Raw genomic sequence first — 15,061 nt, forward strand, 5'->3', positions numbered from 1 at the left:
CATCGAAGACGCATGCAACTTGCCTGGTCTCGGGCTCACCTTTTCGTATCGGCTCGCCGAGTGACGGTGTGACCGCGGGTCACGCTTATGTGACACTGTTGAAGAGGGGGCTGACGACGAGAAGTCTCCAGTTTGTAGCCTGGGGTCTGTGAACGTCTCACATTATCTCTGTCATATGGCTGTCAGTCGACGAGATAAAGCAGTCAAGGGAACACGGACGCTGTCAGCTCAAGAAGGGTGTTGTGCTATACGCCATCGGTGTCGTCTGGTGAATATACAACACGGGGTTCGTTTAGTCCGTTCTGGATGCTCTGTGTTCCATGCTGCATTTCCGACTAGGTGCAGCCGTGTGTATGGTTTCAGGCTTCACGATGAGCGATTCCCATCCAGATACGAGAGACAAGACAGAATGCGTCGTTTGATGGTCTGCACTCCACGCGTTTTTTGGGTTCCGTCTCAGAGTCTGAGAGATGCACGTAGGGTGCGGGCCCAACAAGAAATTGATCTTGACCAGTTGTGGAGGGAAAAAGGAAAGTCATTGGACTGCCACATAAACAAGGGCCATTGCGCTCTATCTCAGCATGCGGCAGTGCAGGCTGTCTTCTATATGCGGTTCATTGGTCGAGCGATAGCGATTGCTGAGCCCCACATGCACGAATCCGGGGTGATCCAGAGGTAGTGTTTGCGGAAGCAAACTGAGGCCGCACGCGTTGCGGGGTATGTGTAAATTGGCTCGACGCGCCCGCGCATGGGGTTACACCCAGACCTGGCGGCCTGGTGCGACACGTCCCTTTTTTGTAAACCCCGTCGCTTCTCCAAAGCCGTCTTTAAGAATGCGCAGTGTTGCGGAAATTCGCGACCGTTTTCCTCATTTTCTCTCCCAATCACCCTCGCCCCACATTGGCCTTCAACATTCTCCCTCTCTCTGCTAGGCGTGCGATGAACGGCACACTCATCACGCCGCAGGCGTCCTATCCCTCTATTTCCTCCGTTCTCGCCCAGATCAACGAGGTCGACACGATGCGCTTGCCTGCATACCGCGAGAGCTACATGCGGCGGTACCATCCGTATCCGCGCCCGCCCGAGCGTTGGTACGATCCGCTGATGGTACAGACGCATTTTCGTGGAAAGGTGGTATCTCACACGTGTCATTGAGCAGCAAACGGTGGACTATCACTATGAGGACGAGCCCGTGCTCCTTGCGGTGCGTGATACGACTTCGCGCTTGATATGTGCTAAATGATGATGTTGTGCAGCCTAGTGGGCACGATGCAGACATGTTGAATCTCGAGCTGGCGGTACATGGATATTGCGGGTCGCCCGTGCAAGGTCGGCGTAGGCTCTCGACGCTAATTGTCGTGCGTTGCTTGTTGTCCGCAGTCTTGGTCTTCATCTGACCATTCACACAGGACTTGGCTTTCGCGGTGCGTCTGCGTTGCCAGCAAATTCACATCGTCAAGAAACTGGTGCCGCCAGTTGTTGACTTGCTAAAGTGAAACCCTATTCCTCTGTTGCTGGTTGTCGCTCTCGCTATTTGCACTTTCGTCCTTCTATTTTGCTAATCTTGCTCTTGTGTAATGTCTTGCATTCCGCGTCCCTCTTTCCGCAATTCGTATCACACTATAATTCTTCCTGTAGAAATAGTTAAGCCCTCGACACACGCATAGTCACACGTCGTCACTCTGATAACCATAAAGCTTGTTAATGTCGAACATTGCGTTAGATGCTTGTGATTTTTGCTGGCAACTTGACGATCGTACAACTTGTCGCACGTCGCTTTTGAGGCAATTGTCCTTGCAGTCTTGTTGTGTTGCGATCACGCCAGACACACCGTGTATACCCTCTAGTAAGTGCGTTCAGGGACGTGTATTGGTGGTGGTTGCGAGAGAGCAAGCCGCGCGTGACGCGTCCAAGACATGTTATTTGGCACTGTTTGGACGTATGGGCGTTCCGAGAATTGCTGCACCGGCACGGTACATGGGCGCCAAAATCTTCTGATCCATTTCTGCACCATGCGTATCGACAAGTGCTACTTCTGCTCGAAGAGCGTATACCCCGGACATGGTACGTTACTCGCAAAGGTGGGACGGCACTCTTACGCACTAACACCACAACAGGAACTGCCTTTGTGAGAAATGACGCAAAAGTCTTCCGTTTCTGCACATCAAAGTGAGTAAGCGTGTGGTAGACCGGCAGGGCGAGTGCTAACTCCTGTTATAAGATGTCACAAAAACTTCAAGTAAGTGTGCAAGATATTGTGCTTCGTGCACTCCTAACATGGTTGGTCTACAGAATGAAGCGGAACCCGAGAAAAGTACGATGGACGAAGGCATTCCGTAAGGCCGCAGGGAAGGAGATGACCATCGTACGTTTTCATCGTCTATGCCCTGTCCCGCCAGTTCACATCTCCATCAGGACTCGACGATCGAGTTTGAGAAGCGTAGAAATGTGCCTGTACGCTACGACCGCGAGCTGGTGCAGACGACGGTCAAGGCGATGAAGCGGATTTCGGAGATCAAGCAGCGGAGAGAGCATGCCTTCTGGAAAAACAGGTGCGCATCGGTTACAACCCTGTTCGAAATGTTGTCTTATTGTCGATATAGGATGGCCGCCAGCAGGGAGAAGCTCAAGGCATCACGGAGGAAGAAGCTGGAAGCAAAGGAGGCAAAGGCAACGTCTATCAGGCTGGTCGAGCCCATGGCGGTGGAGTCACCGGAGAGGGAGAAGGTACGGGAAAAGATCAAGGTGTCCGCAAAGTCACGGAGTGCTCTTATTCCTGGCGAGGGCCGTTCGATGGGCATGGACATCGACTGAGCCTTCGCACCCTCCTCGTCTTCGTTTCCCCCATTCTGCCTGGTCAAGTTCCCTCATATAGTGCGGGTAAACCCTTGTTTTTCTCTACGTTTGGCATGCTACGAATATAATGTACATGTTACATTGTATGATGATGCAGATATGTGTAATGTTAGTGGTACAGATGCTCCCGGAAATAGGGGTACACGAGTCTTGCGCTATGGAATACAGGTATTATCTCTGCTTGTACTTCGCCTCGTTCTCGTGACGAGCGTTGGGGTCCAGTGTGTTGTGCAATCCCAATAGGGTCTTGCTGACGGCCTCACTCGCGCCAATCATCGGTTTCAATACAGCAATTGGGACCGCGCGAACCACAGCGCGGACAGGACCCTGCACAAAACTCAGCAACGCATTTCAACGATGACTTAGACAGCTCACCTCATTACCCTCTCGGTCATACACCTCCATCGGCACCGCAAGGATTGTCTGCGCGGCAGAATTGAAGTTTCTCCTCAGGCTCCTGTACGCCGACTGCATTCCCTCCTGCACATTCATCGGCTGCTCCGCATACCTGCTAATCAGGTCACCCATGTCCTCGTCGTCCGTCAGTGGCTCCTCAGCCTCCTCGGCAAACGGCGAGGCCTGTAGAGCTTCTGCTGTAATTGAATCCTTGAATTGTCCGCCAATAACATTCTCCGCCTGCTCCAGGATGACCTGCGTGCCGGTCGCCAATTTTGCCCCCAGCTTGATCGCCTCGATTGCCGTTGACTTTACGAACGCGGTGGCGCCCTTCTGCAGGCCTCGGACGACGCGGCCGTCTTTCTTGTACTGCGCGATAGGTAGCAATACTAGATCGGCAACCCCGGAGCCAACGTTGACGACCGAGCGGATGGGTGAAACCCCTGAGATGACATCCACCAGCTGAGTGGCTTTCACGTCCGGTGTCCATAGATCGTTCAAGAGGTCGAAGAACCTTGGCCATCCGGTGATCTACACGGGTGTCATTAGCAAGGCTGCTAAGCGGTTGTACGTGAGGAACATACACCAGTCAGCGTGATGTGACGAAGGGTCATCTCAGCGCCATCGAAGTGGAAGAAGTTCATAAGCTCGATAGTCTTGCCGTCGCGCAGAGCTCTGTAGTCGACACGACGAGGCTTATAGTCAAGCTTAATATCGACCGGAAAGACTTCCGCTTGTTCTGAGCGTCAAGGTCTATGAGGAATGTCATGTCGCTCATTTTATAGAAGCAACTCACGGAAGTAAATCTCATCCGACGGCTCTGAGCTTTGCGCAGGTGCACTATACGGATCTCTGAAGCTGAAGAACTTCTTCAAAAAATCTAGTGCGTCTTGATCTACATGCAACCTTAGTGGCAGAATCTTGGCCTGGAAAACATTAGTATCCTGAGGATGGACAGCCTCGATATTACATACACGCAATCTCGCCTCTTCTGATGGATGTCCAGGGACTGGATGAACAGACCGAAGCTCCACGCGAACCATGTTCGAGTCTGTTTCGCGGATATTTCCGCGTGAGTCTTCACGCAAAGCCGTTAAGAACTTTCGCCATGTTGACGTCTTGATATGATCCAAAATCTCCACGTCTCGCACAGTCGCTAGTGTGCGCGATACCAGCTCTGCGTCAGGCTTGTAGTTGTCGACCTCGACGTCCAGCCCCAACAGACGGAACTCAATGCTGGGGCCTCTCGAGCGACTCAGGCGCTTGCGACGAGTTCGATGCGATTGGGCGGGTGACTTTCCTGGAGAGTTGGTGAACTGCGGTTGCGGTTTCAGAGACTGCCATGAACTCTGGCTAGCCGTATCCTGGTCCTCGTTGAGCTCCTCGTCAATGGCGGCTATGAGCGCGCTGGGCTCGAGTTCATCGACGTTGTGCTCTAGACCGATGTACACGGAGTTGAAGAGAAGCGTGTTCGTCTCTTCGACGCTCGGGTCCGGAGTCTGGCCGCTAGCGACCAACTGGCGTATCTTGGCCAGCTTCCTCCTCATCTCCTTCTGCTCGTCTTGTATGATTCTCCGCGTACGAGCCCAATCATAGCCGTCGTACAGAAAGAGCGTCACATCGCAGTCATGCAGCCTAACGCGTAATGTGGTGTCGCCATAACTGAAATCGCCATTCAATGGGTGGAGGTGACGAACTAACAGGGCAGCGCTCACCTTGACGAGCCATCCACGGAATCTGGAGTTATCGTCAGGAAATGTGCATAATTAATGCGCAATCCTTCAGGACTCAGCATCTTGATAGTTTCTCCGCCATAGGATGAAATGACGCCTGGCTGGTCTGCGCGAGCACTCGAGGAGCTCGCTGGGTCATTAACGGCGAATTCATCGAATTCGTCGTCCAACTCGCGCAGACCTGCAGCGGCACCGAATGACTCGTCAAGATAGTCTAGGTTGGAAGGCAAGTCATCAGGTATCATATCGGGTGCTGAGCCGACCTCTGGCAGCTGTCGGAAAGCCTCTTCATCGAGGGATGCTGTAGGGTTTTCGTTAGGGTCCGCAATGAGGACATATGAAGTATCGGATTCACTTAGGAGGCCTCGTCCTTCGCTGGAGGACTCTGAAAGTCTGGTGGGTTCGTTCCTCGTCCTCGGCAGAAGTTGCCTGTTATGCGTAAGATTCGGATGCAAAAAATGTATTCGTATCACTCACTCGACTTCTCGCTTAGGGCGGAATGCAGTGGTCAGATCGCTGATGAACCCGGTCAAGGCCGTCAGCGTGTCCGCACAGAAATGCACTTGCAATCGACCTCTGCTGACAGTGACCTGATATGGATTTGCACACAGATTATACCTAATAAAAAAATCACATACCCTGGTGTTCGGCAAAGGACCGCCGTCCACTTGCAGAAACTTTAGGTCCAAATCTGCAATATCAGCGAGAAGGGCGTAGCCTGCACCCTGTGACCGTCCATGAGCCTCAAGCGGTTCTGGTTGACCATCGGACGAACCTTCCAATACGCAATACCAATCGGAGTTGTATGAGATTGACCCTTTCGCGTAGAATCCAGGTGCTCGGACACAGCGGATAGATCATCGACTAGGAAGATCGAGAGAGCGGGCACTTCGAGATGAAAGGAGGTTTCTGCAGAATTGCCTACAAGCGTTGTCGAGAAATCCATTTCGCCTATGTGTGCAACTAGAGCGCCAGGGTGCGAAGGTGATAGTAAACGTAGGGAGCTGTCGATGATGGTGACTGCGACTTTGGTTCGCTCGCTGGGCACGACGGACTCGAAGGCCTATAAGACATGCTGGTTGAGAAAGATCAAAGAGAGTTAACATAACCTACGCCTGGAGGTGCCTTCACGAATCTGCCAAGGTCAGCCGTCCATTCCAAGTCGGGATAGAGATTGTGAGTGATTCCACACAATGTGAGCCTTAATCTGGACTCCTTGGCCGTGGTCTCTGGGACAATGAGAGAGGTGAACCGTAGCTTCAAAGCCACGCGGGATGTAGATAGCTAGATCCGCACCCTAGTCAGCATCTCAGGATCAAGTAAGTTACTTGACCCTTACTAAGTTGAATACCGGTGTACGACTGAGTAGAATGGTGGTTGCTCCGGATGTTGCTACTTCCTTGACAGTGACATCCATGACGCCCAACGTTACTACCGTTTCGTCCTAGTCATGGCTATATCTGAGTTGCATTTCAGGGGCTACGAGAAAGGCAGAACATACCCTTCCTTCTGGTTTGAGTTCGACGAGCACGTCTACGTCAGAGGCCGAGACGTAAAATGGTCGGAAGGCCTTAGGGCCTTCAGCTTGTCGCGGCAGAAGAAGTCTGAGCACAACTGTCATGGAGTATGTCACAGATCAAGTACAGTAAGACTTGGGGAACGGCCATACCTCTGGTCACCGCAAGCTTCACAGCAGTCTCGTTGCTTGACTTCGACAGCTTACTACTTGATATACTCTCAACAGCGCTCTCGGTCCCGCTTGCCTGACTGCCCGCTCGTCGCGCGAAGTAACGGCTACCAATAAGGCTCGGATCCCTGCTGGCCATTCTCTCCGTGTCTGAGTCTAATATCACTGAGTCGCTTAGAGCATCTGCCATTAATTGTGCAAGGTCGTCACCCCATAGCTGCAGGCCATCCAAGATCGGCTTGGTGAGCTCTATGTAGACTGAAGGAATGTCCAGGGTTAGAACCAAAGATGGAACATCAGAGGCCTTCTTCATAATGAGCAATTGAGGTCGCGACGGCGCTTCCATATCCCGTATGTTTGACGACGAGCTTGCTCCAAAATGCAACGACTCTCCCTTTCTTTCTTCCGTCAAGTAAGGTCCCAGGGACAAAATTCCTGAAGCTTTGCCTTCTCCGACGGGAGCGTATGCAAGCACAATACGGCTCCAGTCCGCTGAAAGCAGGGTCTGTTGTACGCCGCGTCCTCCACTATATCCAGTAGCGGAGTAAAAGTTATCCCCGGCAAATCGGGCAGAGGGTACTCTAGTTTGATCGAGAGATCCACCCGGAGAAAGCCTAATGTCGTGCACGTCGACGATCATGGCCCCAGATCGTGGGAGTTGAGAGGAGGGTGGCGGACAGCGTAACTGTACGCGAACCATGGGGAATTTGACCATGATGCTGACTTTCGACCTTCTCTTGGATCGTTTCTGTCTCTGGCAGACAGTCGGTAAACAAGTGGATTGAGAAACATCACCACATACCTTCCGCCATGACTGGACCTTCGTTGCGGCTTCTCCGTTCTGCTCCTGGCGGTAGTCAAAGCCGAGCTCGAGATCTTCCAGGACTAGCCGTTCGAGCCTGCGCCGCTCTCGTTCCTGCTCTTTCTGGAACTCCCGGACATCGAAACCCGCCACCGCAGCACGAGGAGTGCCAGGCGGCGTATCGTCCTCCTCTTCGGAATCCGCACCCCCTTCCGATTCCTCTTTGTGAGGCTGAGTCTCTGGGCCAGCACCCGATGACTCCGTGATCTCATCAATAAAGGCCAGAGTTTCACTGCGATCATTATGAGCATACCGAGCAAGAATGAGGCCCGAGTCCACGAAGGCGTGCAGCGGAGCGAAGTCGATCTCCACTGTAGCTTTCCCTTCATCTGCAGGTCTGGAATGATCGGACTGTGGAAGCTGCGACAGATAGATCTTGACTGTCACCGCTGACCCTCGTGGGCGTAAACTTAATTCCGCCGCCCGGCTAGGAGAGCTTGAGAGCGCAGGTGGTGATTTACCCGGAGACGAAGACACAATTATTGGCGGAGAACGCAGAGAAGGTGGGCTGGATGAGACCGGAAGGTCTGACACGTCTCGTCGCGGGCTACGAAGGGGGGACATCACCGGCGGTGAATGGCCACTGGTATGCGATACGGAGGACGAGACATGCCGGGATGAGTATTGCGGAGCTCGAGTCCGCCACAGCGACAGCTTGGCAGTATTACTCTGCCGCGCCAGCACTGTCCAGTCAATAACATCGAAAGTGGGTAAAGAAGAGTGGTGTGTGGTCGCCGGTTCCGTGCTCGGATGGATGTGTTGTGAAGGATATTGTGAGGGTAAATGAGGGTCCGTAATGAGAATCGGAGATGCGTGTAGATCAACGACATCTGCACCCCCTCCAGGGATGGCGGATTCAGTAGAAGCTGTGAATGCAAAAACAGATAATTCGGAGAGTGTGACTGTCACGGACGTCGCGCCTGAGGAGTGAGAGGCAGTGGACATGCGCCTGCGAGTAGCCGTGGGTGAGCTAGCTGCTCTCTTGGACTCCGGTGACATTGAGAAAGATGCAGACAGTTCGTCAATGTGAACGCGTACGAATCCGTATGGCAGCTTGGGTGGCACCACAGGATGACTGAAGAACTCTGCAAGTCGTGCCCTGTCGTCCGCAAGCCTTCTCTCCCGTAAGGATGCCGGCAGCAGCAACAAAACTGCACCACGTATGCGGAGATCCGCCTCGAGACTGTCAAAGAGAGAGGAAGGTCCTTGTTGCAAAGTGCTCGGACTGCGCTGCGAGGCCGCAGACGGATGGTGGGAACTCCATATTTGTGCAATATCCAGAATGCTTCGAATGTGCCGAGCTCTCAAGGCGCATGCGATCACACCAACACGCACGCTGATCCTCAGCTTCTCTTCATTGGCATGCCCTTCAGTTGTTCTACGGGAAGCCCGTGGCCTGTCCTGCATCTGAACTTTGATGGTTGCCGATGTAGACGAGCCCTGTCCTGGCATTCCACTGTTCTGACGTGAGGGCGTTGAGAGCTGGAGCACAATTGGCTCAGAAGTATGTGAGATGATTGTCTCGTCCTCGATATCGTCCGTGCATATCCCTAGTCTTGTCGGAATCTGGGCTGTCGCCTTAACCTCACTGGTGTTTCCTTGATCTCCTGCGGACGTAGCGGGAGCGTCTGAAATAACTTCCAGGATTGTAGGAACCGGCTGCTCGTACCGCGAAGCCGAGTTGCCAGATATTGCGCTCTGGTACATGCTGCTCGCAACAGAGCTAGTAGGAGACGCAGGCCGTGGAGGGGGGAGAACAGCGATTGATTGTGACATTAGCATCTGCGTTTCCTCATCAAGGTCCGAGGAGTCAGAGTAGGGAGAGGGAGGGGACCGATCATCAAGTGGTGACGCAGTCAACTGCGACGATGTCATCCACTGTGACGAGGGGGTTGGCTGAGATGTATGAGTGGGAGCGGAAGGTGTTTGTACCGCTGGGCTGGAAGGGATCAGGCAGCGTGTAGTAACGTGGAATCCAGACATGGTTACAGTTCGCACTTCACCTGCAGTGTTACCGACGCTAGCTGCAGGGGCCTCGACCTTCGCATCAGTACCATATTGAATATTCGGAACCACTAGAGTGATGCTGGCGTGCTGGGAGTGCACTATGGTGATCTTAATGTCAGTGGCATCGAATGCGAAGCGTGCAAGCAAGCGTTCAATGAGCGTAGCAAAGAGCGACACGCCCTGCGGCTCCGTTTCAAAAGAATTGATGTCCTCGTCAGACACAAAAGGATCAAGACCTCCAGGGATATTGTCCTCAACATGAGATCCAGACGGGTCAGGATGGAGGGACTCGCGGAGGGAGGCTTCTTCTCCAGAGGCAAGCTCCTCGTTCACGAATGACTCCGCAAGAGATGTTACTGAGTCCTCTAGATTGATATCAATAGGCTCTCGCGCATCTGACGGTTCAGTTATGAGACTGAAGGTCAAATGAAGTGATTCCAAAGAAAGGCCGATGGTGGAGGTGAGGGGATTCGGCCATGGGATGCGGGCTGTAACTTTCCCGACGGACCCATCGTGGAGTCGAAGCGGTAGACCATGGAGAAGAGCATTGACCGCCTAGACACAAGGTGAGGGATGTGAGGCTTACGCGGTTATGTTGGACGTACATCATTGTCCAGCTCCAGGTCTCTGACTTGTACATACCCTGACCCAATCTGGGTGTCGATCTGAGGTATATCAAGTTGTCCAGGTCTAAGAAAGCGTCCAAGAGTGCGTCTTAAAGCAAACGAAATAAACCGCCGTTGGATTCCCGTTGGCAACGAGAAGTCGATAGACGGAAGTGAGGGCAGCCAAGATGAGCTCCACCAAGACATGTCGTGATGATAATGTTACACCGTCTTATGTCGTGAGTATGAGTCCAATATGCGTGCACAATGGAGGGGGAGAGATGGGAGGGGAAATAATATCCTACTACCGCTGAGCGAGCTCAGGAGCAGGAGCACGGTTGAGAGCGCGAGCAGCCGCTGCGAGAAGCAGCATTAGGAGGGTCCCACGTGACTCATTTATTCACGAGAAGCGACGCGCGCCGAATGGCCATTTGTGCACCATTGCCAATTAGCTGCTATGCCGAACCTCTCCATCCTCAAGCCGTCGTGGCGGGGCCTCTCGAACATAAACAATTTGATAATATTGTATGTAGCGCGTCTGGTATAACACCTCCGAACTCATACGTGGCGCGGGAAGCGGTGACTCGTATTCAGATGTAGGCTATCGACCGCGAACTTCCCCTCATCCTACAGAAGATCAGCCCCTCGGTGTCGAATTTCCGGGCGTGACTTGGTCTGGGCCTGATGCCTCTAATTGGGTCGGATCTCTGATCACAGAGTATATCACCCACGGACCTGTGCTGGTATACGACTACGCCGTAGGAGGCGATACGGTCGCTGGCGTCCATGACCAAATCCGTATCGGATTCCTGCCGGAAGTAGGCAAGAGACCCGAATGGGCTCCATGGTCCCCCACAGATACTTTATTTGGTGCGCCGATTGCTTGATTCTGTGCAGTCTCGTCCTGACAATGCTCAGTGACATGGGTGGGCATCAACGATTGTGGGTGAGTGCAGAGCGGTACATATCTTGCGATCCGTTTTCAACGTATACAGATGGCCGGAAGAGGATGTAGCAAGAGAGGCTGTGAAGCAGCTTTTCGAGGAACAAGAGCTTATCTACGAAGCAGGCGCGCGCAATTTTCTCTTAGTTGATGTTCCGCCCGTCCATCTTTCACCCGTCGGTAAGCATACCACTTTCATATTGAACCTTGCGAATTGAGCGAGGGGTGCAGGTCGTGCCGTCTCAGCAGATGGCCTCACATACCGAGCTTGGAACACTCAGCTGCAAGAAAGTGTGGCGCAGTTCTCTGCTTCTCATCCAGAAGTCTCCATCTTCATATTCTCGTCCTGGGATACATTCAAGCGTGTTCTACACAATCCTATCTCACACGGCTTCTCCTTTGAAGATGTGTCCAAGAGAGATGGCCAGATATGGGTCGACCACCTGCACCCGACAAGTCAGATGCACGACTGGATCGCTCGCGACATGGCAGAATTCTTGTACGCACAGCCCCCACACAAGAACAAGGAGGGTGAGTAAGATTGCATCAATAGGTTCCTCACACATTGCTCGGAGGTATAGGTGTCAAATACACGGATGTGGATTTTTTTTGCGGTGAAAGGCCGGGATTTAGGGAATACATTTTGTCTCGCAGAATTCGAAGGATTTGCTCTAGAACTCTGACAGCACGCCTCTCAAGAGCAATAGATCACACGAAAACGCAATGAGAGCAATGTATTCAACACGACTAAATCCTATGACATACTGCATGGCACGGCTATTCCAAGATTAAGCGACAGCTGCTACAAGGGGACCAGATCGCCATGGTTTCAGAATACCCAAGAGACGTCATATAGACAAGAATGGATGTGTGATCCACCAAAGTCGTTTTGAGCGACGCAAAGGCGCGTTCAGGTCAGAAAAATACAACATCCCGACCGTTCGCCCATGCAGCAAAGCGCTCAGCAGTATATTGAGATACGTCCGTTTCTTTTGTGGGCTTCACAATTGCAATGCTGCGACGATGGCGGCGAACCGCAAACGCAAGATCCTGAAAGAAGAAGCCAACGTAGGCGTGAAGATACTCAGATGAAACAGCAGAACACGCACAAGAACCAACGTCGAGAGCCGGCGGACACGGGCATTTTGAGTATCGTGGCCATGCAGCGCCTCATCTAGGTGTGCGAGATCGCGTTCGGGGTCGTCTTGGCTGACGGCCTGGCACCATGTTCTCGATGATGATAAGTGATAGTCAAGAACCACGACTCACGTTGTTTTCCGTGCCCCTCGGCACGGTAAAGATCTCTTTTCCCAAGTAACAAAAGTCGACCGAACTCTGGATCACACCGTCGAGCGTCAGCAATCAACGTAGACAACCCAGGGCAGAACATGACGTGGCCCTCGCAACTCACCTGTAGATAGTCGGGAGTCTGACGACGATGACGCCTGGGGTAGGGGTGATGCCTGCAGAAACGATTCTCCCGATAAGCCGGGAGGCGACTGGTGTCTGTCGCTTCATGGTTGGCAACGACAGCGAATTGCGCGCCAGAGGGCGTCATCCTCGTGCAGCGGTATCGAGAGAAATCGGTAATAGGCAGTATACAGGTGTGAGCGATGATACACGCCAGGAGAGGGAATGGTAGAAGAAAGGAAAGAGAAAGTGGGGGGTGACCGAAAAGCCATCCATAATATAGGAGGATACGCGAGAATCATGTTTCTCGTAAGAGTCGTGTCGCATCAAGAGGGCGCGTTTCCTATTGGAGTCGCTTGAACGCGAGCATCCCCGCGTTCTCGGGACTAGCTCCAGCGCTGCGAGATACACATTTTGCTTCCGCGATCGTTATACTAGACCATTCTCCGGACTGTCTTTGGCATTCAAGCTTCACTGGCTGTACAAGCGGCTCGAAGTCCTGCTCAAGACCAGCCAATCTGGATAAAGCACTAAGAATACAGACACACAGACTTTGAGCTCGGTAGCTTGCAGGACCACCTCTGGGCAGTGGCATCTTCATATGCCGATGTCTTCAACACTAGAAACTCGAACCCCCTAGACACTGCAGTGAGTAATCGTTCATATAACGCGTTCACAAAGGGTATCGGGCCAATGGTGCTTCCTACAACAAAACGGGCGACAGGAGCAAATTGTAGGTCATCCCACCGACCGATTACTCAATGCAACCATTAGACCTGCAGTGCACACGCATACTTGGTATACAAGATAGATGCATCCTGTTTCAGTTTAGTAAACAACCCTTAATACCGCTTCATACTGTAGGAACCTGGCGGGACTGCTCCTGCGAGGGAGCGCGACGTCACGACCGGTCACATGTAACACTTGCCTGATGACAAGGACAAGCGTGACATCGAAGGCGAGTCGCCACCTTTCAAATTCAACATCCTGCTGAGTTTGTGTGCGTCAAGCAGCAGTACCAATGCGAAGATGTCAAGACCCGGATAAAACGAGGAGCCAAAGACAGGTTTGGACCCAAGATGAGTCCTGGAAGTCGAGTGAGGGAGCGAGGTCGTCCTCCTCAAAGAAAGCCGTACGCCCACGAAAATACAACACGCACCTTGTCGAACTCATCCGTACATCGACCTACGGATGCGAAGGAAACGCGTGAATTTCTGTTGCATTGTGACATGTCCTGAGCAGCGAAATCGCGTCCAGCGATAGCAACAATAAGGTGAGAGCAAGGGACCCAAGCACCACAAGCGTCCAAGCTTTACGCGAAAACGTATGGGCTGTCGAAACACCGTCAAGTAGGTCGGGCCATCACCATAGCCCTCTTCAAGTCAAGCAAGACAAGAGCCGCCAGACGTTGAGGCGACAGATGCTTCGGGCCCGGGGTCTGCATTGCCAGCCATCCCAAGGTGAAGCCATGGTGAGATGACCGTACCCGCTGAGAATTTGCATATGTCCGCACCAGAAGAGATCAGGCAGAGATTTCTCGATACACTCCGCCAGCAACCTCTCCAAAAGAGACAATATCGTCGAACGTTGAATTTTTGAGACGAGCCAGAAGCCCTTGATCGTTTGAGAGCAATCCGCCCAACTACTCAATGAACGCAGCAACCAGACTGAAGCAATGTGTTGGTGAGCTAGCGAGACGAGCAAACATCCGGTCAAAGCAAGTTGTCAAGGAATACGGGTGAGTCGTCTGTGTGCCACGGAAGAGGACGTCTGAAGGACGAGCGAGTCGATCGGGAAACGTGGTGCCCGGCTGGATGAAGTCCGCTCTTGGCATTTTCCGCCGTCAAGCCGGCCGCTTGCAACCATATCATCCAGCCATCCCTCGCACCATGTCTTGTCCCAGTGCTCGTCTTCACTTCCTCTGATTTTTGGAGAAAGAGCTTCGATATCTCACCACTACTTCTCGCTGTGTCAATCATACTTCCTTTGGGTCTTACAGGCCTTGCTCTCGGGGACGCCACATCCTACCGCGGCGATTCAGTTCCAATTACATTTGACCACGAATTCGGCAGTCTACCCACTGCTTGCGAACATAATTGGTATCTACGCAAGAAGGATACTTGTCTAAGGCAACCTTGAGCAATAACGCTCGCCTCAATCTGGTTTTTATTCAGCGCCACAGGACACCGATGTCGGTCGCAGTTCGGATAGAGAAGTATTGGCATAGGGTCGTAGGAATAAGACAACTGGCTGTCTTGCATCGACACGCGCTGCAGTCCCATCTCTAACCTCACTGAAGTAGTGGAGCCGCCTGTTGTCGATTTGGCCACGATTTCACGACACCCCGCCCTGCTTGCGACAATACCCTGGGCGTGGAATTCCCTGGGATTACCTCGAATTGACCTGGACTCACGAACTGGGTCGACCACCTCGTCAAGTCCACCGCCTTCTGATATATGCGCGAGGCGGACACTGAGCGGCGTCAGGGCTTTACATGATCGAGAATTTATGCGGTACAAAGCCACGAAGTCCGAGTAGGCACCATGGTCAGAGGCGGATTCC

At 52.7% G+C, this 15,061-nt stretch overlaps 5 protein-coding genes across 5 annotated transcripts; 3 read left to right on the plus strand and 2 right to left on the minus strand.

Annotated features, from left to right (window-relative positions):
* Positions 1–939: 939 nt before the first annotated feature.
* POSPLADRAFT_1054074 (hypothetical protein) lies at positions 940–1,496 on the plus strand (the record flags this gene model as incomplete). The annotated part of the gene is made up of 4 exons (XM_024480483.1): positions 940–1,107; positions 1,160–1,204; positions 1,257–1,358; positions 1,410–1,496. The coding sequence occupies 4 exons, from the start codon at positions 940–942 to the stop codon at positions 1,494–1,496; spliced, it is 402 nt and encodes a 133-aa protein (XP_024342108.1).
* Positions 1,497–2,012: 516 nt separating this feature from the next.
* Positions 2,013–2,814, plus strand: POSPLADRAFT_1133872 (hypothetical protein; the record flags this gene model as incomplete). Its single annotated transcript, XM_024484406.1, has 6 exons — positions 2,013–2,064; positions 2,118–2,169; positions 2,222–2,239; positions 2,293–2,365; positions 2,416–2,552; positions 2,604–2,814. 6 exons carry the CDS (start codon positions 2,013–2,015, stop codon positions 2,812–2,814), a joined length of 543 nt encoding a protein of 180 aa, XP_024342109.1.
* A 213-nt stretch (positions 2,815–3,027) lies between these two features.
* On the minus strand, positions 3,028–10,353 carry POSPLADRAFT_1134429 (hypothetical protein; the record flags this gene model as incomplete). Its single annotated transcript, XM_024484475.1, has 20 exons — positions 3,028–3,183; positions 3,232–3,783; positions 3,837–3,991; positions 4,049–4,178; positions 4,227–4,914; positions 4,968–5,286; positions 5,341–5,414; positions 5,463–5,575; positions 5,624–5,710; positions 5,761–6,048; positions 6,099–6,269; positions 6,325–6,429; positions 6,487–6,599; positions 6,655–7,040; positions 7,101–7,408; positions 7,559–7,871; positions 8,097–8,483; positions 8,550–8,901; positions 9,001–10,096; positions 10,147–10,353. 20 exons carry the CDS (start codon positions 10,351–10,353, stop codon positions 3,028–3,030), a joined length of 6,000 nt encoding a protein of 1,999 aa, XP_024342110.1.
* Positions 10,354–10,603: 250 nt separating this feature from the next.
* On the plus strand, positions 10,604–11,742 carry POSPLADRAFT_1167550 (carbohydrate esterase family 16 protein; the record flags this gene model as incomplete). The annotated part of the gene is made up of 5 exons (XM_024487970.1): positions 10,604–10,671; positions 10,724–11,016; positions 11,065–11,092; positions 11,142–11,269; positions 11,321–11,742. 5 exons carry the CDS (start codon positions 10,604–10,606, stop codon positions 11,626–11,628), a joined length of 825 nt encoding a protein of 274 aa, XP_024342111.1. The 3' UTR covers positions 11,629–11,742.
* Positions 11,743–12,004: 262 nt separating this feature from the next.
* On the minus strand, positions 12,005–12,647 carry POSPLADRAFT_1032115 (hypothetical protein; the record flags this gene model as incomplete). The annotated part of the gene is made up of 4 exons (XM_024476827.1): positions 12,005–12,139; positions 12,199–12,306; positions 12,359–12,424; positions 12,501–12,647. 4 exons carry the CDS (start codon positions 12,645–12,647, stop codon positions 12,005–12,007), a joined length of 456 nt encoding a protein of 151 aa, XP_024342112.1.
* Positions 12,648–15,061: the final 2,414 nt, after the last annotated feature.

The sequence above is a fragment of the Postia placenta genome (assembly GCF_002117355.1).
Source record: "Postia placenta MAD-698-R-SB12 unplaced genomic scaffold POSPLAscaffold_3, whole genome shotgun sequence".
Lineage (NCBI taxonomy): Eukaryota > Fungi > Basidiomycota > Agaricomycetes > Polyporales > Adustoporiaceae > Rhodonia > Rhodonia placenta.